Source organism: Nematostella vectensis, chromosome 8 (assembly GCF_932526225.1).
Source record: "Nematostella vectensis chromosome 8, jaNemVect1.1, whole genome shotgun sequence".
Lineage (NCBI taxonomy): Eukaryota > Metazoa > Cnidaria > Anthozoa > Actiniaria > Edwardsiidae > Nematostella > Nematostella vectensis.
The window spans coordinates 1,642,518-1,666,167 of NC_064041.1; the positions used below are offsets into that span (position 1 = coordinate 1,642,518).

Below are 23,650 nucleotides of genomic sequence, written 5' to 3' on the forward strand. Positions count from 1 at the left end.
CCATACACAGCCATCCACGCCATACACAGCTATCCACGCCATACACAGCTATCCACACCATACACAGCTATCCACACCATACACAGCTATCCACACCATACACAGCCATCCACGCCATACACAGCTATCCACGCCATACACAGCTATCCACGCTATACACAGCTATCCACACCATACACAGCTATCCACACCATACACAGCTATCTACACCATACACAGCTACACAGCTATCCATAGCTATCCACACCATACACAGACATCCACGCTATACACAGCTATCCACAGCTATCTACACCATACACAGCTACACAGCTATCCATAGCTATCCACACCATACACAGCCATCCACGCCATACACAGCCATCCACGCCATACACAGCTATCCACACCATACACAGCCATCCACACCATACACAGCTATCCACACCATACACAGCTATCCACACCATACACAGCTATCCACACCATACACAGCTATCTACACCATACACAGCTACACAGCTATCCATAGCTATCCACGCCATACACAGCCATCCACGCCATACACAGCTATCCACGCCATACACAGCTATCCACACCATACACAGCTATCCACACCATACACAGCCATACACACCATACACAGCTATACACACGATACACAGCTATCTACACCATACACAGCTATCCACGCAATACACACCATCCACACCATCCACAGCTATCCACGCTATACACAGCTATCCACACCATCCACAGCTATCCACACCATACACAGCCATCCACAGCTATCCACACCATACAAAGCTATCCACACCATCCACATCCATCTACACCATACACAGCTATCCACGCCATACACAGCTATCCACACCATACACAGCTATCCACGCTATACACAGCTATCCACACCATACACAGCTATCCACACCATACACAGCTATCTACACCATACACAGCTATCCACACCATACACAGCTATCCAGACCATCCACAGCTATCCACACCATCCACAGCTATCCACACCATCCACAGCTATCCACACCATACACAGCCATCCACAGCTATCCACACCATACACAGCTATCCACACCATCCACATCTATCCACACTATACACAACCATACACACCATACACAGCTATCCAGACCATACACAGCTATCTACACCATACACAGCCATCCACAGCTATCCACACCATACACAGCTATCCACACCATCCACATCTATCCACACTATCCACAACCATACACACCATACACAGCTATCCACACCATACACAGCTATCTACACCATACACAGCTATCCACACCATACACAGCTATCCACACCATCCACAGCTATCCACACCATCCACAGCTATCCACACCATACACAGCTATCCACACCATACACAGCCATCCACAGCTATCCACACCATACACAGCTATCCACACTATACACAGCTATCTACACCATACACAGCTATCCACACCATACACATCTATCCACACTATACACAACCATACACACCATACACAGCTATCCACACCATACACAGCTATCCACACCATATACAGCTATCCACACCATACACACCTATCCACACCATACACAGCTATCTACACCATACACACCCATCCACACCATACACACCCATCCACACCATACACAGCTATCCACGCTATACACAGCCATACACAGCTATCCACACCATACACAGCTATCCACGCCATACACAGCCATCCACAGCTATCCACACCATCCACAGTTATCCACACCATCCACAGCTATCCACGCCATACACAGCTATTCACACCATACACAGCTATCCACACCATCCACAGCTATCCACACCATCCAAAACCATCCACACCATCCACAGCCATACACAGCTATCCACAGCTATACACACCATACACAGCTATACACAGCTATCCACACTATACAAGGGAGGAAAAAACCGTGAGAGAGGCCCTCAAGAAGGCAGGTGCCACTGGGTCAAAGAAGGGCTGTTTTTTTTCTGGCGAAAGTGTCCTTTCCTTACCCTTCTCGCAGAAGAGGGCGGGGCCAAACAAGAACGTAAAACAACTAAATGGTGTTAGTTTGCCCTACGAGTGTCTGGAGAAGAATACACGAAAATCGTTCGAGGATCGTGAGTATGAATAACATACATTTTATTTGCATTAAACAAATAGCAGTCCACGCCTTTTGCGTTTGAATTTGACTGGAATCGTTATTCGGATTTTATGTTGAAGTTGTCCCGATTTCATGAAAATCCACTTAGTGTCTTTGTTACTTATGACACGTGGGGTGTTAGTAAATCGTGGAATGACGGAACCCGCCAACACCAAGAAAATAGCCGTTTTTCAGTGTTTTTTTTTTTCACACTTTCATGATGGTGATGTTCTGAGACCACGCGTTCTTGACCTTAACTTTATAAAGTTACTCTCATTTTTGCCGATAAATAAGTAGATCTACGTAAGATCTAGATTCCGAGCGAGGCGAACGAAAGATGTCTATTTCAAAAGTTGTCTATTTTTGTAAGGGTTCGTGGTCGCAAATACCATGCCCTTATCCCCAAAGAACTATTTCTGTTCTTGTGTGTAGCATTTGGCCACGTTTGTGTCATTCTCGATTAACATCTCTAAGAAAATCGCGTCATTTCATTTTCAAAGCCTACCTGGGCTTCAAATAACCCCATAATTTAGGCCGTGGGAACGCTTCCTCGAAATAAATAGCAATTAAATTTATCTAATAGTTGGAAATCGAATGGCACAAGACAAGGCAAAGGGCAAACAGGCAACAGCCAATGCAACGCAAACTCGACGTAAGTAGAGCTATTATAGTTTCTTGACATCTTACCGCGCAGTGCCTTGTCGATTTCGATCATAGGAGACATCATATCATCATTTTCTTTTTAAGTAGAGCCTTACCTGGATAATAATGCCACGTGTGCAAATTATGCCATGGATGCCACGGGTGCTGCCGCAGGTGGGAAATTAACTCATATTTATCGGCAATTTTCTTCAATTATTGTTCATTCCTTGTATTGTTATCTTTTTTTATACAATTATAACGCGCTCATGATCATTCTATGCAATGAGCGCAATAGAAGTATTAAATGACTAATATTGTATTTTTTATTGTAATATTCTAAATGATTTAAAATTGATCATGCCTTGTATGCGAATGTACCCATCGCTTTCAAGGGGAGTTTGCCCATTACTCCAAACATTAAAAATGCCTCTTTCTTTTTTTTTTTTTTTTTTTTTACAGTAGAGCCTTTCCTGGGAGCTGCGGGTGCTGCCGCAGGTCAGTAATTAACTTGCATTTGTCGGCAATTTTGTTTAAATTCTTTAAAATTCAATGATAGCGAGCACGTACTCTGAATCATTAGCCAATTATATTGCGTAGAGCAAACAATTGTCATTACTTTGAAAGGAAATTCATTTTTTGGAGTCACAATTTTGATTTACTTCGCTCCCTGATTGATTTTATGTTGAATTTCTTTTGCGTTTTATTTGACAGTGAATTGTTTATGATTCGCTTTCATGACAGTCATATGAAAATTTCCCATGCGCAATAATGGCAAAGAGTACTTAATCAATGTGGTTGGTCTTTATTATAGGATCGCAACAGAAACGGAAAACATCAGAAAAATTAGGTATGCATGAGCTTACTCTCCTAGCAGAATGCAATATGATATCAATATGCCGGTTTATACGGAGCTGAGGACCCAGGGTCGAGCCTTGACAAGCCATTCAAGACCATCCTCAGAGATCCAGGGGAATTTGTCATGTGTCATGATGTGTGGCTTGCGAAAGGGAATATCACACTCGCATACATACATCGATTTATAATCAAAACGTATTTATTTTCATGGGCTTGGGCTGTATTACGGCAGCATTTTCGCTACTCACTATCGCCCGATAGATAGTGAGTGGCGGAAGCAATCAGAATGCAGGATTCATGATTGTATGCGTGGGGGATTTTACTCATTCTTGATATACCCAGGTGGGTATTTCGTGGGTGTTTGGAGGATACATGTAAACCATATGCGCGGCAGGGCGAGCGGGCGGCGCCAAACTAATTTCACTGAACTGCCCTAGTTCCCCCCCCCCCCCCCCCCCCCCTCAGCGGTGGTAGCGATGCAACCGTTTTTGCTGCAAAGATTCAGCCCACATTTTAATCTGTTTTGTTTGAAATCATTTAAAACAGGGCGAAAAGTCAAAGTAAGCAAGAGTAAGGGTAAGTAAAGGCAGTGTTGTATTCGCCTGACGTTTTTGCCGGCTGTCATGCTCAGGGGCGGATACAGGGGGGTGGATTGGGTGGATATCCACCCCTCTTTATAAGAAAAATTAAGAAAAGTCACTTTGTTTAAGGGACGGGAGGTACTGTCCACGTGCCTTCGCCATGCTTGACTTTGCTGACGCGACAAATCCAGTTCAGCTTGAAGTATCTTTAGATCTATGTGACTTACCAAAAAACACTGGATCAGTTATCAGCCGACTTCTGCCTTTATCCACCCCCCATTTTAAAATTCTGGATCCGCCACTGGAGCTCGTAATTTATAATCATATGTAAAACTTTTGCGACAAACCTCTTCGTCATCCGACATATTCTCATTTCCAGGTTTCTGCTTGGCCTCGTTTCTATTCTATTTATAAACAAAAAAAAAACAAGATGGCGGTCGGTCGTGTAACAAATCTCTCGAGTCATTACCCCGGGGCGTTTTCAATGAAAAATATAGACTTTTTTACGGTTACGGTTAATGCGAAAACCATTGTTTGAAATTATTTCACTTCTTACAGTTTAGCTTTTTTTAGCTAGCTTAAATTAGTTTATCCTTGCGATTATATGGAAATCAGCCTTTTGCGTAAGCTGTGATAAGCACAATTTTTTTGTGTGTGTGATGCCCCAATTAATATCCTCATATTCACGAGCACAAAACGGCACTCTCCTCCGCTGGAACGTCATATTCCGTCGTTTCTATGTGTTCTGATGCCAAAAATATAAATTTTAAAAGTTGCTAGGAAAGATTTATCTGTTCCTTTTTCCAGCAGATAGCTCGAAAAACACTTTCCCAGCAAATTACGGGTCGATATTGATGGGTCGTAATTGAAAAAGAAGTACACCCGGCCCATAAATGACGGTGTTTGTAAATATTCCCTCGCCTTTATCGCAAATTCTAAAATGAAACTGAAATGTCATTTCCGTTTTTTGGCAACTTGATATCATTTATCCTCTACAGGTTGAATAAATATTCTTTTAATTTTTGTGAATTATCACTAAATATTCTTCGTATTTCCTTTCAGGAATCAAAACATCCAAGAATCTGTGCAACCTGTGTAATAGGAGAACACAATCCAACATGGTTTTGTGTCCATCGTGCCAGCAATGGCAGCATAGAGGCTGCGCGAAAATAAGTCTCTCTGACTACACATCCAACTGGCGCTGCGTCTTTTGTAACAACTGATTCTTATACACTGTCTTCTTGAGTTACAGATAGAAAAATACTTGCTCTAGAAAATAAAAAAATTTCCAGATGACACCATTCTTATCCCTATTTTGTTACATATTTCAGTTCACATATTTTGTTGCCACGTCGTGGGCTGCTACGTTTTGGGGGTGGTTCGTAATTTTTTTCAACACAGTTTGAGGGGAAGGTCGGGATTTCCTTGGTCGGGATAAACCTTGTTTAAGGAAAGAGATATGATTTTTAAACAGTGCTACCGGTTCCTGATTTTTTGTGGAAAGAAAAGGTTTTGAAAACAACTGATTGATGCTAACGGCTCATCGAAAATTTCCCTCATATCGACTCAGACAGTAGTCTGAATTTCAGGGATAAGGCGCCTGAAATTCAGGCTACTCAGACTGTGGAGTTGAAATGTGAAAAAGATGTCGGGAAAAAAAAAACGACACAGCCACCTAGATCCCAGTGAAAACAAACTATCGCGCCCCCAAAATATTCACACTCCCCATGAAACATAAAATGGTCCTTCTCGTCCCTGCACATCTCTTAAACGGATACCAATCTGCAGGGCCATTTTGTTCACCATTCGGGACGAGGGCAAGGTTGGTGGCGAAAATAATCGAGCAAGCTGACACTGCATTATCCTGGGTGCTTTTTTACATTGTTTTTTTTAGGTCAGTCATTGACGCCATTCATTGGTTTGACCTACCACTAATTGAAAAAGGTTTCTCTAAATATTGACCGGACAACTACTGTAAACAACAAACTATCTAAAAAAAATCTTGCACGGAAAAGCCTTACGAAATTTATATAATAAATATTCTCGCCCTGCAACAATATTATTAAACTGGGTCCAGGAGTAGTTTTGAGAAAGGTTAGAAATATCGAACAATCATTCCCAAAAGGGGAGATGAATATTGAACAATTATTCCCCAAAGGGAAGATGAATATCCACGAAAATTCCGAGATACAAGAGCCAATCAGAGCGCGCAAAAATCGCTATCCACTGGTTTGGGGGAAACTAATGGTGGATATATCCTGCCGCTGTTCATCGACCCTGAGGCTAAGTTCAAACGTCGTATTATCCATGAGCCGTATTAAATGCAAATGCATGAAGATGAAACAATCGATTCGATTCATTTGCATGCATTTGCATTTAATACGGCTCACTCATAATACGAAGTTTAAACTTAGCCTGAGGGGAATAATTGTTTTAGTATTCCCGAACTCAGTTAGATTAAATAAGAATTTGTTTTTAATATTACCGAAAAATGTCTTAGATTGGCATTGAATCTTGCGCGCGACGCGAAACTCGGATATCCCAAGATAAAGGAGCAAATCAAAGCTATCTACTGGTTTGGGGAATCCCTAAAAGCTGGTTATTTACCGGCTTGAAGGTCCGTATAGTTAAATTGTGACCGAGGTTCTGAATAGGTGCTGACCGAGGCCATTTTGAGATCAGTGAATTTTCAGAGATGAAAAATACGACGAGCATCCCTATCAGTTCGATTAAAGCTTTGGATTGCTGTGTATAATGTGGATAGCTGTGTATGGTGTAGATAGTTATGTATGGTGTGGATAGTTGTGGATGGTGTAGATAGGTGTGGATAGCTATGGATGGTGTGGATAGCTGTGGATGGTGTGGATAGGTGTGTACGGTGTAGATAATTGTGGATGGTGTAGATTGTTGTGGATGGTGTGCATAGCTGTGGATGGTGTAGATAGCTGTGGATGGTGTGGATAGCTGTGGATGGTGTAGATAGCTGTGTATGGTGTGGATAGCTGTGTATGGCGTGGATAGCTGTGGATGGTGTGGATAGCTGTGGATGGTGTGGATAGCTGTGGATGGTGTGGATGCTGTGGATAGCTGTGGATGGCTGTGTATGGTGTGGATAGCTGTGTATGGCGTGGATAGCTGTGTATGGTGTAGATAGCTGTGTATGGTGTGGATAGGTGTGTATGGTGTGGATAGCTGTGTATGGTGTGGATAGCTGTGGATGGTTTGGATAGCTGAGTATGGCCGTGCATGGTGTGGATGGTTGTGGATGGTGTGGATAGTTGTGTATGGCCGTGTATAGTGTGGATAGCTGTGGATGGTGTGGATAGCTGTGGATGGTGTGGATAGCTGTGGATAGCTGTGTATGGCGTGGATAGCTGTGGATAATGTGGATGGCTGTGGATGGTGTGGATAGCTGTGGATGGCTGTGTATGGTGTAGATAGCTGTGTATGGTGTGTATGGTGTGGATAGCTGTGTATGGTGTGGATAGCTGTGTATGGTGTGGATAGCTGTGGATGGTGTGGATGGCTGTGGATGGTGTGGATAGCTGTGGATGGCTGTGTATGGTGTAGATAGCTGTGTATGGTGTGTATGGCGTGGATAGCTGTGTATGGTGTGGATAGCTGTGTATGGTGTGGATAGCTGTGGATGGTGTGGATAGCTGAGTATGGCCGTGCATGGTGTGGATGGTTGTGGATGGTGTGGATAGCTGTGTATGGTGTGGATAGCTGTGTATGGTGTGGATAGCTGTGTATGGCTGTGTATAGTGTGAATAGATGTGGATAGCTGTGTATGGCGTGGATAGCTGTGTATGGTGTAGATAGCTGTGTATCGTGTTGATAGCTGTGTATGATACACTTCAGGATGCGTACTTAAAGTACTTACCTTTCTGAAGGGGCTACCGCTGACCGGCTCAAGGAGACCGCAGACAGGACTCCTCGGTGAGATACAGAGACATACTGACTCTTACTCGTAAGTTTATCAGGTTATATTATTAGCCGATCGCATGTATTAGCCACTCATACGTTCACGTATCGATTTTTATTCTAGAATCGTATCATCGTTTGTTATTAAAGACCATATACAATCTACAATCGAGGAGTTTTCTTCATGACACGATTGAGTCACCGCCATTGTTGTCATCGAATGCACTTAACCCGACTATGAGCTCAAGACCAACGACGCGTCTGAGGCTGTGGCGATTGCCCTATTGGCAAACCACAACCTGGTCCACAGAAATGAAGCTCAAACCGGGCACATACCCGCCAACACAGCTCCCAAAGGGCCAAAATTAGACCGGCCGAAAATCGACTTTGGCGTAACGATCGAAGAGTGGAACATCTTCACACGAAGATGGGAAGTATTCCGATCAGGCTCTAGGATAGACAACAACTCAGCCCCGTCACAGCTCTTCCACTGCGCTGGCACCGAGCTGGGAGACAGCCTCCTCAAGGCTAACCCCAATGCTGCAAACGAGTCACTAAGCCAACTGATGAAAGCCATGCGATCCCTCGCCATTATCCCCATTGCTACCTGTGTGCTCCGTACTGACCTCCTCCAGATGCGACAAGAGCGTGACGAGTCATTCAGGTCCCTCACAGCGAAAGTAAGGGGCAAAGCTGAAACCTGCGCCTAGAACGCGAAGGGAAGTCCTGGGCATTGACGGTATCCTGGAAAAGCCGATAAATCAAGTAAGGAAATGGCACGCAACGCCCTACCCTCCTCCTCCTCATTATCCGCCGTCTCATCCTTCCAGAGACAGAGAACAACCCCACCGCACCCTGCCCCAAGACCCCCTTAAGCGGATAAGGCGAAGGAAGCAACATGCCCCGGATGTCAAAAAACATTCAAGCTATTTACCGGAGGAGCTCGCGGATGGAACAAAAAACCGCACCAGCTGTGCATCGACATAGGATGAACTGGCGATCAAGACGCACACAGCGACAGCCTGAACAACGCTCGCCCCAGGCCCCGACGGTCCATGCCACTCAAGCAGAGCCGATCGCTCAGATATTATCCCTCCATGGTTAGACGAAACAAGATACCTGCCCCACCACACACGCCACCACGGCCAAGCGGCCCGTACGTCTAGACCACCACATCTTCTCCAAGGGAGAGTGGTAGCGAGCCCGTTTCAGGGTTCACCCCAGGCTACCAATCACAATCTCGCTTGCGCGAAAGGACAGACATCGGAAGGAAACCGTCGACACCACCCCCGACATACACGCCGCCGTGCACGCCATAGCAACACCGGAGCACATTTGGCTTCTGGCGAACTTCCTAGCATGTGGCTTCTCGAGAGAAGAGCTCTAACCCATTAGCCTTAGCCTAACGGCGGCTAATAACTCGCCCATATCCATAGAAGGGGCGTTCTTCGCCAAACTGAGCGCAACATCCCAAAGTGGACAACCCACGACGTCTTTCTCCATACGTGAGCAGCTCGGTACGAGGTATGTACCTGTTCTACCACTCGCTTCTGAACCCAGATCTCCTGCCGCACTGTCTCCCACGCCCTGATGACGTCACAGAGGCCCACAACGAGAGACGACCCGCCCCACAAAACGAAATCCACCCCAACTACAACTCGCCAACCCCCAATGCCGCTCGCATCGTCAACGAAGGGTGTACCGAACCTGCCTCTGAACATGACGTCACATGTTCGTGCCCCAGCGCGAGACAACCCCACCACGCCCTTAAGAGCTGCCGTTCCCTGCATACCAGCGAACAACACCAAGATGAAAGCCTGGCTCTTGGACAGATACGCCTTCTCCACATTTAATACCTGCCCTCATCGAGCACTCCCTTGCATGGAGGGCCCGCCTATATCTCTATAGGTCCACGTGGACCCCACCGCCAAACTTACTGCCTGCCACACACCGGCCAACATACTACTCCATTGGCAGAAACGCGTGAACGAATACTTACTCCGTGATGAAGCCCTTGGCGTGGTGTAGCGAGTCCCTTATGGCGAACAAGTCACGTGGAGCACAGTGGACCTCTCAACAAGTACTGCCAACGCGAGACGTATGCGATGGAATCACCGTTTCAACTCGGGCGCCGCATTCCCAATGACACGTGGAAGACCGTGACCGATGCATGCAACGGATACCACAGCGTACCCTTACGCTCGTCAGACCGCCACCTGACCACCTTTATAACTCCATTTGGCCGCTGGCACTTCACATGGGCACCCCAAGGCTTCCTCTCCTCAGGGGACGGATACAATCGGAGGTTCGAAGCCATCCTAGCTGAATTCGAGCGCAAAGAACGATGCGTTGACGATACAGTGCACTACTACCACGACCTGGAACAACACTGGTGGAGGAGAATCGAATTCCTCACTCGCGTCGGACAGGCTGGGATAGTCCTCAATCCCGACAAATTTCAGTTCGCCGGGAGGAGCGTGAACTTTGCGGGATTCCACGTCTCAGACAACACCATCGAGCCACTACCCAAATACCTCGACGCTATCTGAGAATTCCCCTCTCCAACTAGCACAACAGACATCAGAAGTTGGTTCTGCCTGGAGAACCAAGTGTCCAATTATGCGCAACTACGCGATCTGATGGCACCCTTTGTCAAAGCCATCCGCGATGGAGTGGAGATTTTTGACATACAGAAGCGCACCTGCCTACACCCCGACTGGTCCAAGCGAGGTATCGGATACTTCCTACTACAGCAGCACTGCAGTTGCTCCTCCGGCATGCCCGACTGCTGTCCCGGGGGATGGGGAATCACCCTCGCTAGCGCCCGCCGAGCAACGCTACGCTGCCATCGAGGGAAAGGCCCTCGCCGTTGCTTGGGGCCTGGAACAGACCCGCTACTTTACACAAGGGTGTGGCAACCTTGTGATCATCACCGACCACAAACCGCTGGTACGCTGATCTCGGAATCGCGACTCTTCCGCCTCAAGATGCACCACCTGCCTGGAAAAAGCAACTACGCAGCAGATGCCACGTCTAGACACCAATCCCAGTCACACACGGAAGAGAAGGCCACCCCACCATCAGGGGGTCCCCATGACGCCGCAGAGATTGCGCTAATGACCATCATACGGGATACTGCCCAAGAGCTAGGTGCCATCTCCTGGACCTTCCTCGCGCAGGCCCTTCCTCGCGCAGCCGCAGACGCTTGCATGGGCAATCTTCTCAACTCTATCTAGCAAGGAACCCAACTTAATAGAGACGACCCCACCCTGGCAAACTTTGGACCCATCTACGAATCCATCTACAAGGAGGAGTGCGTCCTCATGTACCAAGATCGAGTGGTGATCCCCCCATCCCTACGTCAGCCGGTACTCCAGAGCCTGCACGCCGCTCACCAAGGAACCTCAACGATGGAACAGCGGGCCCGGTCCATCGTATACTGCTGGCCTGGCATGTCGAATGACATCCGTGTCACTAGGGAGAAATGCCACGACTGTAACAGGAACGCGCCGTCACAGGCCAAAACGCCCCCTCTTCCCACTGCGCCTCCATCAACCCCGTTCGAAGCAGTGTTCGCCGAATTCATCGACTACATAGGTTGCCATTACCTCATCGTTGGAGACCGCCTCTCCGGCTGGGTAGAAGTCTTAAATTCCCCAGCCAAGACCAACCTTGCAGGAAGTACAGGATTAATTCGCCATCTCCGCACCTTCTTTGCCATGTTCGGCGTACCAGAGGAGCTCTCAAGGTGCCGAGTTTACCGCCAAGGTTAAGGGGGACTTCCTACGAATCTGGAATGTCAAACAACGTCTGTCTTGTTTTTTTAACGTCAGCTTCCCACAGTCCAACGGCAGGGCCGAGGTGGCAGTTAAAACCGCAAAGCGTCTGCTGCTATCCAACACTGGTCCCACGGGAAGCCTTGACCAGGACCGCTTCCTGAGAGCCATCCTACAGCTGCTGAACACACCCGACCCGGACTGCAGTTTATCTCCGACCCAAATCATTTTTGGGCGCCCTCAGAGGGACACATTCGCTCTGTCAACCGCCTGGAAAAGTTCCCCAACCCCCACATACCACCCCTCTGGCGCCAGGCATGGGCGGCGAAAGAGGACGCACTCCGAACGCGGATCTCACACACAACGCAGTCCCTCAGAGAGCACGCGCGACCCCTCCGCCCCCTCGCCCCTATCTCGCCACAGCTGCTTCAGCATTACATGTCTCGCCTGAAGAACCTGGGAAGCAAGGACCCTCCACACCTGAAGCGATGATTCTGCCATCCCCACCCAACGCAGTGGAACGCCCCCGTCGCACCATACGACGGCCCAAACAGTATGAACCTGAGACAGGAACATCGACCCACTGAGTCCTCACCCCTATGCCCCACCATCATTGTGACATTGGTCCTCGGACTGGGGGGATGAAAGGACTACCGCTGACCGGCTCAAGGAGACCGCTGACAGGACTCCCCGGTCGGCCATCTTGAATTACGGTTATTCGTTATGCTCCGAGATACAGAGACATACTGACTCTTACTCGTAAGTTTATCGCGTTATATTATTAGCCGATCGCATGTATTAGCCAATCATTCGTTCACGTATCGATTTATATTCTAGAATCGTATCATCGTTTGTTATTAAAGACTATATACAATCTACAATCAAGGAGTTTTCTTCAGTTTCCATTCAACAACCAAGCTTGTGGTTACTGGAGTATTTCTGTGCTTCTCTACAAGATTTTCACCAAGCTTGGGCAACCAGACAAGTTTCCATCATGTTAGGTGACCGTGTTTTATTTCCCAAGTCGCAGAACAACCCCTATTAAAAACATCTGTATTTTAGATAAACCCGAGCAGGATTCACAGACCTCATCCAAAATGTTGTGTTATTTGTGGGACTTTTTTGGACATTTGGGTTGCACTTCGCTGGCTTCTATTTGCTGCTTTTTGATTGGATATTTGTGCCCGCGTCGGATCTATGAATTTCTAAGAAAACTTATGCGTGACAGGGCCTGAAGTATGCGTTACACGCGACCCTTCCCACTCCCCAACCAATGTGGCTGAAGGATTTCCCATCATCTAGTGCGCCCCAACCGTGAAAATGTCACCTAACTTGTGCACCTTACAGATACCGATTTTCTTCAGAGCTCGGATAATGGAGCCGTGTTTCTACTTCTACTGTATCTAGCAGGAAGAGAAAAAAGAAAAGAGGAAAATAACCGTCCCCTGCTCGTTCAAGTCACATTCCGAAATATTTGCAAGACACTTTCGTCTTCTAAATGTGGGGGACTAGGGTAGAAATCGTCGAATTACTGGTAGAAAATAACGAACTGTCCAGTACCAGGGCCAGTGCATGCTCTGTTTAATTTTTACTTGCTTTTGAAAGGACCCGATCCCGATCACAACTTCATAATCCGGATTTGCGGATTTGATCGTCTTTGGCGTATTGAACAAATGTTTTTTATCTTTAAGATGACCCTGTTTTAGATTATAAATCCAGTTTGTCCCAAAGAAACACACTCACAAAGTCCTTTTTCTTGTCAATTGACGAAATGTTCTGAATGGTATCAGGTTTTTACGTCCACAAGCTGGTTCATCTACACCCAGTTCGTCCAACAAATAGAGTCCTTTCTTCCGTTAGCGAGTAGTTGTCGTCCAAATATTGTTTTAACAAAACTCTAATCTCATGGAATGGTTGTTTCGTAAAAAAAAAAAACTTCTCATGCTGCATCAATTGTTAGTTTAAAACAAAACGAAATGTGGACGAAAGGACGCTACCTGCAGACGAACTGGATGTGGACAAATCGGCTTGTGGACAGTGAAAAGCGCTCAAAGTGCTCCATCATTCGTCAAGGCTGGTCACGTGATATCTGTGAATAATTGTTGATGTGGAAGATAAACTAGTGGAGGGGATATATGATCACGTGACACGTGTTCGTCAGCTAACACTAATACAATAGGCTGCTATGGTAACACAAGGCTGGTTGTGTGTTGGAACATGGATACTTAGTTGAGGCGCAGATACTATCACGTGACGTGTTCTCCAACTACTTTTAACAATGACACACAATGCAGTTGGTTCCCATTGGGACACAAGGATGCTCACGTGGTCTTTACGACACGCGGTCGAAGCATTGGTCATTTTCAACATTGCTATGGATAACGCAAGATTGGTCACGTGATATGTGATGGACAGTTTCACGTGACATCGGACTGTCAACAGCATGCTCGTCACGTGACAATGAGCCGCCAATGACAGGAGGGCATGGTTGGATTTGTTGTCTGGGATGATAGGGGCAGACCTCTACTCTGTAAGGTATACAGAATGCGAAGCCTCTCAAGATTCCCCGCAGCTCTTTTCTGAACTCTGGCATGCGGATAGAATATACCAGAACATTCCAGAACGAGTTGCTTAGAAGTAGAACATCTGCCAAAATATTATAATGCCAGTATTTGTAGGGTTCTAGATTAATATAGATTACCATTGGAATTAGAAAACACGCTACCGAGGTGATAGTCACAATGCTCAGCGTCTTGGCGAGCGAAGCGCTTTTCCTCGAGGCTTGCTCGTTATCAAAAGTCTTCCCGAATCTCATCTTGATCCAAATAGAGATGTAGCAGGTAACGATGATTGCCAAGGACACCGTGTACCCGGATACATCCGAGCATATCATATACATTGTATAGTACTTTACTGTTTTGCCATTAAAGAAGAGGTAGAGCGGGTATATCCCTCGGCAAAACGCCAGAGTCTCGACAAGCGTGATCCATAAGAGATAGGAGCTCGTTTTGGACAAGCGATGCTTGAACGGGAAAAACACCGCGTACGTCCTCTCGACTGCAATACCAACCAACGAGAATAGAGACGCTAGCAAGGCGAAGTTAATCCAGATCTGCGCCGAGTGTTGCATATTATTTGCGAAAATCAAAATACACGCAACGCCAACCTGAAGATCGGCTACGGTCATGCTTAGAATAAAGTATGTTGACTTTTTGACGCGAAATGACTTTCTCAGAAAGACGATCAATGCCAAGATGTTAGCCATTGTTACTACACTCCCTTCGCAATAGTAGACGGCCCGGTACTTATAAAAGGGACTCGTTGAGTTTTCCTCCATAAATGACGATGCCACGCAAGAATGAGTAGGTTAAGGTAGCACTATACTCTATGTAATTTCTGCTGGTGTTTTAAAAACTATTTGAGCAGATCTGCCAATACGATTTTTAGAATCTTCAACTTCAAAGAGTTTGATTTTCACAATCGAAAAAACTTAATGTACCCTTTCTTGGAAATACTCTTCCAGCTTGATATATTTATATACCCCGTAATTATGCAATGGTTAAGTGATAGATAATCCAAAAGAAAGACCGAATGAAACTTCCTGCTTAGTAAACAAAACAGGTTTTTAAACGATACACGTCGTCAAAACGGAGGGATAAGTGACAAAAATGCCGTGATAACTTCCCACGTACACGATCGACTTCCTCGCTACATAAACCGAATTACCATATTCACGACACGTACGTAAAATTAGGTAGTAGAAGGCTGAAACATTTATATTTTAGCTGCGAATCGAGCCTATACTGACATACTGGTTAGGAGTTACTTGCGTACCCAGGATTTATTGTTGAGTTTGGGACTCAAATTCAACAAATGAGAGAGAGCACACTGCTTTTTCGCCGCCAAGGGGGCGAGTGGGTATAGCGAATGATCAATAAAAGGGTACATCTAGTATTAGGAAAACGAGTAAAGAATATCCGGTCGTGAAACGTAAATAACATGTACCTGGAAAGGCGTCGCGAGATGTGTGCGGGGGGTAGATGGGTAGGGGTGTGGTTGCAGTTCCTATATGGCCGTCACTTAGCGGTTATCTTCACGGAAAGAAAAGTTTGCGCATCATATTGTATCACAGTCTAATTATTACTTCCTTCCTTAATCTGTATCCATATCAAATGGATCTCGATTTAGGAGTTGTTAAACTTCCTTTGTGAACATTAAGATTATTGGCATTGGCGACAAAGAGAAGAGTGAAATAGAAGTTTGGTTGCAGTCGCGTTGTGCGCCTCCGAAGTGCAACTAATATACAGTAAGTAGGTTGTGTTTATTCACTACCTGTCTATTAGCTTGTATTTGCAGGTCTTCTTCGAAATTTCAATTATTGACAAGTGCATCAAATTTGTGGTACTCTGTCAAGAAATAAAATAATTAAACCGATATTTTATAGTGACCAGAAATTTAGATAAGACTTAAAAATTCACCCGTTATTTAAAATCACGCCAAGTTTGCTCATAATTTTTGCTTTATTTCGTGCGTTATTCTCCAGAAATCCCTGCAGGTTTCGCTGGTACTAAAGGTTATAAACCCCGGAAAGAGATATAGAATTCAATCATCATAGATGTGATCACATCCAAAGAGGAGCGCTTCAACTGCTTAGCTCAGACATCTTTCTAATCTTTAAATCTTTGTAGTAGACTCGTTTTCTACGTAGCTGTTTATTTTCAAACCAGCATTGTAATCCGCCAAGTGTCAAAAGAAACTGATAGAATCCGCGCAATTTAACAGGCCATCCGCTCTTATCAGTCACATTCTCAAAGAAACTTCCAATAGACATACTGCTTTTACAATTTTGAAATATTCTTCGTGTTTTCCAGTAAAAATCATCGGAGATTGTTACGTATTTGACCAGAAGTAAGAAAATGCGGCTTTATGGACACTGGTAATACTCAAGTTTGTGGTCACGAATTGGGTATAAAACAGAGAATGAAACATGCAAATCGCATAATTGAAAAGAACATCCTAAATTCAGGTATTCCTTAGTTTTGCTAGAAAGTTTTTGCCTGACATCGTGAGTATTGGCCAAGTTCCTATGGATTTTACAAAAAAAATCTACTGAGAGGCAAAGTTTCATATTGCCGTATTTTGAAATGAATAAAAATCCTCAATTTCACTTTTTGGAAAATGAACTGTGAAAAAAAAAAGGAAAGCAGCCCGTAGATGACTCCATTTGAGAAATCTTTAACCTAGGTAAAGGTAGAAAGGTAGAAAGGTAGAAAGTTTTTGCCTGACACATCGTGAGTATTGGCCAAGTTCCTATGCATTTTACAAAAAAATCTACTGAGAGGCAAAGTTTCATATTGCCGTCTTTTGAAATGAATAAAAATCCTCAATTTCACTTTTTGGAAAATGGAAAAATCTACTGAGAGGCAAAGTTTCATATTGCCGTCTTTTGAAATGAATAAAAATCCTCAATTTCACTTTTTGGAAAATGGAAAAATCTACTGAGAGGCAAAGTTTCATATTGCCGTCTTTTGAAATGAATAAAAATCCTCAATTTCACTTTTTGGAAAATGGAAAAATCTACTGAGAGGCAAAGTTTCTTATTGCCGTCTTTTGAAATGAATAAAAATCCTCAATTTCACTTTTTGGAAAATGGAAAAATCTACTGAGAGGCAAAGTTTACAACAACAACAACAAAAATAGAGGGTGGGCCTTTTTTTGGAGTGCGAAACAAAAAGCATAAAAAAGAAAACGATCAATATTGCGTACGTTGATATGCATTCGTTTTCTCAGATCCTCCATAATTCGAACAAGAAACACACGAGCCAATATATACCATTCCTTAATAACCAGGATATTAGAAATACAAAATATAATGCCTGCGACACGGGGCCAGAACAAAGAATATAGCACTCAAGGAATATAGCACTCAAAGAATATAGCTAATGATAAATCTATCTGGCCTTTTACTGCCATTTAATGTAAATATATTACATTTGTAAATACTTTTTATAAGCCGTGCTTCAGTCTAACGATGTTCACGTGATTGCCACGTGATCGCCACGTGACCCCGACGCTCCCTTGATAATTAGATGCACGTTACGCATCTTATAGTTTACATTGTTCCCGTGATCTGCTCGGCATGGCGTGATACCTAACCTCGATATTTCTGGACTTGGTCTACCTGCGACACGTGACCAGCGCGTGATACCGATTCATACTGATCACGAATTACTCGTATCGTTGCCTTCAAGCCGTTAATCACCATGGTATCGTTGCCTTCAAGCCGTTAATCACCATGGTATCGTTGCTTATTTCACCCGTGCAGGATGTTATTGTGTACCTTGTGATGCACGCTCACCATTACCATGGTAAAATTGTTCACGTGATCTAGGCACGTGATATTGATCGTACATTCCAGGTGTAAATCACCATAGTCAAATATTGTCCACGTGATCTACATGTGATTAAGTTCGTGCTGCCGTCACCATGGCAATATTGTTCACGTGATCTGCATGTGATATTAATAGCTTCTTTTGTTAAGGACGTGCTACCATTCTAGCTGCAGTCACCATGGCAATATTGTTCACGTGATCTCCGCATGATTCAATCGCCTTTGTCAATTAAACACGCGGTTTACCTGTGCCATCGCATGATCACCGGCGGTACTGATTGCCACGACTTCATCTTTTTTACACGGCCACAATGGATGATATACAATCTTAGCCAAAGTTTTCCTAAAGTCAGGCATACGAAGCACATAAACTATGGGATTGACTATAGAATTCAGCAGCCTCACACCCATCAAAACCTCGTGAACAAGTAGATGCTCAGTATATCCGGGAACAAGATGAAACAATAAGTCTGGTAACCACGTGACCAGCGAGAGAGCCGTCACAATAAAGAGAGTCTTCGCGAGCACACGATCGCGCCTCGTTGAGTTTGGCGAACCGTGGTGCAAGCGCTGTCGGCTGACATTGACGAAGATGATCAAATACGAGATGCATAAAATCCCTAGGCTTAGAAACGCTACGAAATTTCGTAACCAGATAACTAATATTGCATTTGCGGTGGCGGCGAAACATATTCCTAGAGGTATCGCTACGATCCACTGGACACAGACTCCGCAGTGATAGAAGCGTTGAAGCACCCGCCGATGATGCAATGGTCGAAATGTGGCGTGTAGCCGCTCAACAGCGATCAAAACCAGGCCATTGATAGACGCAGACGAGGAGGCAATCCAGAGGAACTCCCCAGTGAATCGCCAGCCGGCTGCGTATTCATCCATTAAGATGAAACCATAGCAAAAGATAGCTGCAAACCCCACCATGGCGTCGGCTATGGCGACACTGATTAGGAAGTACGCACTGCGCCTGCGCAGGTTTGGGTTGGCGGCGAAGGTGACGAGTGAGAGAGAGTTGAAGAAGAAGATAATGAACCCTTCTGTGATAAGGACCCAGTACAGCGGTTTCAGTCGTGAGGTATGCCATTCATGTATGACACCCATGGTAACATGTAGAGAGTGAGGATGTCTAAAATAGAAAAAAAATAAAAAGACAATAGACAATGTTTTAAGACAAAGGTTACCGATAAAGGCGACTTGCACTTAAAAGTCAGTGACTTTTTGAGTGGCGACTTCAAGCAAGAAAAAAAAAACACAAAAATGACTGCTTAAGACACTCGAAAAGCAACGAAAAAAAAATAAAATCGCTCAATGAAAATAAGCAAACTTTCAGGCTGATTCGTAAGCGCTGAATAAGTTGCTTTTTATTGTTTGGCGGCAAATCCCGGAGCGCGCGCGAGTTTTTCACCCAAAAAGTCACGTGATATTCAAGTGCAAGCACGCGAGAAAAACATTTTTGATTGACAAGAAGACTTCCCTTGTATTCTTATTGTGAGCACTCTGAAACATTCTTTTCCCTTATTGGCTAGTGAAATACATGTGAATCAGATGGTTCGTTTCTTGTATTCTTAGTGGTCTACTATACAGTATAGATTCACTTGCAGGTTTATAATAAATGAATTGTTTTTAATTGTACCATTCAATTTTACCTTAGATAGGGAGGGGGGTGTGGGGAGGGAAAGCGTGGCGTGGAGGAGGCTGGAGGCTTCCAGAAAAAGTACACCCTAGACTAGAGTCTCCGTGGCAGGCGGGGGCCGATTTCAGGCAGGTACTAAGGGTCCATATTTCAAGGTGGTAAAAATATTGTTATAAACGCAATGAGTGATAAAGGTTAAATGATCCCCGCGAATAGATTATGAGCATGGGTGATTCAAATTTGCATGATGCTAATTTACTGAAAGCAGTGACGAAGTCTGTGGATAAGTGAGGTATTAGGGGGGAAGTCTGTGGATAAGTGAGGTATTAGGGGGGGAGTCTGTGGATAAGTGAGGTATTAGGGGGAAAGTCTGTGGATAAGTGAGGTATTAGGGGGAAAGTCTGTGGATAAGTGAGGTATTAGGGGGGAAGTCTGTGGATAAGTGAGGTATTAGGGGGGAAGTCGCCCACCCCACAAAAATGTTGTCGAGAGCCATTTATTTTTAGTCCATTTTCAATGGCTATTTTAATAAAACAATTGGTTGTCGCTGACCCTTTACGACATTAGCAAGGCACAGTTTAGTATTACATTACAGCATATTGCGAAGCCACGATGACAAAGCGCAAATTCACGCATCACGTATTTGCTGGGAATCGACACACAGTCGCAGTGTTCTTAATTATCACTTTACGATTTAATATATGAATAATGCCATTTAGTTTTGTTCTCCCAAGGGAGTGATATACTGATAAAGCTCGCTAATTCAAGTAGTTAAATGGTTGATGGGTATGAGCTTTAGGTGTTCTATTTAATGTGATTTATGGCGTTTTCTATGCTCACACGGAAACATAGAATAACACCCCCCTGGCAAACATTTTCCCTCGATCAAATAGCAAAGTTGCAAATAAAAAAAAAAATTCCCCTCATCAATAGACATTAATAAGAAACTGTAGCGTTAAAGCAATGGCTGCATAGCGTTTTTATGATTATTTTTAACTCCACCCACAGTCTATTTTATTGCGGATTGCAAAGGTCAACACCTTAACAAGCTCAAAAGTCAAGGTTAAACGAATTTTATGATATTAGCCCAAAAAGCCCAAGCGTTTTTTTTTTGCCAAAAAAAATATATTTTCCGTTTCCGTATAAGTTCATTATTTTGTCAAACCTACCAGTTATGCTGATAAAAAACCGTTGTACCGCTGTTTAGCTTAGCAGCATTCTTGATGCTTGCTATCTTTATCCATTCTCAACTCATTTGTGTTCTTCACCTACTAATAACCGTAAAAAGCGCATCATTCATACAACCGTCATACTTCCTGGTGTTGTTTCGCGTCGTTAATTACAAAAAATACTCATATTCCATAAAGAGAATAATTTGAATGTCGGTTGTTTTGCAATTAATTCACATCTGATTTCCACTAAAAACTCTTTAAAAAGACTAGAAAAAAGGTAAGACTGTGTTTGCATTTTTTTATTCAAAAAATTGTTATAATTGTCAAATTCAATTCATCTAATTTCCTGAAAGTTCGTTTCCAAGTGGTGTTTTCCGGTTAGCAGTTAGCACTAACTGACTTTTCTCGTGTTGTTCCCTACAGGTTAATGAGCTTGGTTGCGCAATTCAAAAGAACGGAATCGTTTTCATATAAACAATTTAAATTTAGTACAAATAATTTTCCATATTATGGTTTAGCATTAAGAATGTAGATTTTTTTTCTTTTTTCCCCTGAATTATACCAAAAAGCCTAAAAACAATTAAATTTCCTCGACACTGCCCTAAAAAACACCACTCTAAAGGAGGTTTGCTACCGACATTGCTTTAAACATATTTTCGTGAAACACTTTATCACTATTCAACCTCTCACTACATTGTAATATTTAATCTTACGCCTTTAAACGTACACACTTTAATGTATTTTGATGTGTTAAAAAATATCCATAATCTGTTAACATTGTAACATATTGAGATCCGTAAAAATATCCTATTATCTATATTTTAAACGCGGCACACCAGATTTAACAGTAGTAAAACACAACAAAATGGGTTTCCTGTGGTAAAATCTATAACTAATTTCAGGCTTCACTCGTGAAAAACAAAGATGGCATGACAGTTTTAACTATATCGTCACTTATTTCAAGTTAGCCCACTCCCTAATAATCCCATTATAATCATAGCTCCTCGTAGTATCAGGCCAATACTCGCATGCTTGCGCACTTTCTTAGTAGTCCTTGTAGTATCAGACCAATGCTCGCATGCTTGCGCACATTCTTAGTAGTCCTTGTAGTATCAGGCCAATGCTCGCATGCTTGCGCACTTTCTTAGTAGTTCTTGTAGTATCAGGCCAATGCTCGCATGCTTGCGCACTTTCTTAGTAGTCCTTGTAGTATCAGACCAATGCTCGCATGCTTGCGCACTTTCTTAGTAGTCCTTATAGTATCAGACCAATGCTCGCATGCTTGTGCACTTTCATAGTAGTCCTTGTAGTATCAGGCCAATGCTCGCATGCTTGCGCACTTTCTTAGTAGTCCTTGTAGTATCAGACCAATGCTCGCATGCTTGCGCACTTTCTTAGTAGTCCTTGTAGTATCAGACCAATGCTCGCATGCTTGTGCACTTTCTTAGTAGTCCTTGTAGTATCAGGTCAATTCTCGCATGCTTGCGCACTTTCTTAGTAGTCCTTGTAGTATCAGACCAATGCTCGCATGCTTGCGCACTTTCTTAGTAGTCCTTGTAGTATCAGACCAATGCTCGCATGCTTGCGCACTTTCTTAGTAGTCCTTGTAGTATCAGGCCAATGCTCGCATGCTTGCGCACTTTCTTAGTAGTCCTTGTAGTATCAGACCAATGCTCGCATGCTTGCGCACTTTCTTAGTAGTCCTTGTAGTATCAGGCCAATGCTCGCATGCTTGCGCACTTTCTTAGTAGTCCTTGTAGTATCAGGTCAATTCTCGCATGCTTGCGCACTTTCTTAGTAGTCCTTGTAGTATCAGACCAATGCTCGCATGCTTGCGCACTTTCTTAGTAGTCCTTGTAGTATCAGGTCAATTCTCGCATGCTTGCGCACTTTCTTAGTAGTCCTTGTAGTATCAGGCCAATACTCGCATGCTTGCGCACTTTCTTAGTAGTCCTTGTAGTATCAGACCAATGCTCGCATGCTTGCGCACTTTCTTAGTAGTCCTTGTAGTATCAGGCCAATGCTCGCATGCTTGCGCACTTTCTTAGTAGTCCTTGTAGTATCAGGCCAATGCTCGCATGCTTGCGCACTTTCTTAGTAGTCCTTGTAGTATCAGACCAATGCTCGCATGCTTGCGCACTTTCTTAGTAGTCCTTATAGTATCAGACCAATGCTCGCATGCTTGTGCACTTTCTTAGTAGTCCTTGTAGTATCAGACCAATGCTCGCATGCTTGCGCACTTTCTTAGTAGTCCTTGTAGTATCAGACCAATACTCGCATGCTTGCGCACTTTCTTAGTAGTCCTTGTAGTATCAGGCCAATGCTCGCATGCTTGTGCACTTTCTTAGTAGTCCTTGTAGTATCAGACCAATGCTCGCATGCTTGCGCACTTTCTTAGTAGTCCTTGTAGTATCAGACCAATGCTCGCATGCTTGTGCACTTTCTTAGTAGTCCTTGTAGTATCAGGCCAATGCTCGCATGCTTGTGTACTTTCTTAGTAGTCCTTGTAGTATCAGGCCAATGCTCGC

The 23,650-nt window shown here is 44.2% G+C and overlaps 2 protein-coding genes across 2 annotated transcripts; both read right to left on the reverse strand.

Moving 5' to 3' along the window:
* Positions 1-14,246: 14,246 nt before the first annotated feature.
* On the reverse strand, positions 14,247-15,179 carry LOC5509779 (QRFP-like peptide receptor). Its single transcript, XM_001630223.2, has one exon. The coding sequence runs from the start codon at positions 15,177-15,179 to the stop codon at positions 14,247-14,249; it is 933 nt and encodes a 310-aa protein (XP_001630273.2).
* Positions 15,180-17,860: 2,681 nt separating this feature from the next.
* On the reverse strand, positions 17,861-19,576 carry LOC5509780 (lysophosphatidic acid receptor 3). The gene has a single exon (XM_032378704.2). It carries the CDS (start codon positions 19,416-19,418, stop codon positions 18,531-18,533), a length of 888 nt encoding a protein of 295 aa, XP_032234595.1. The 5' UTR covers positions 19,419-19,576; the 3' UTR covers positions 17,861-18,530.
* Positions 19,577-23,650: the final 4,074 nt, after the last annotated feature.

Bases quoted from the DNA above. Each gene is read 5' to 3' on its own strand.
- LOC5509780 (XM_032378704.2), bottom strand. From the start codon at position 19,418: ATGGGTGTCATACATGAATGGCATACCTCACGACTGAAACCGCTGTAC.
- LOC5509779 (XM_001630223.2), bottom strand. From the start codon at position 15,179: ATGGCTAACATCTTGGCATTGATCGTCTTTCTGAGAAAGTCATTTCGC.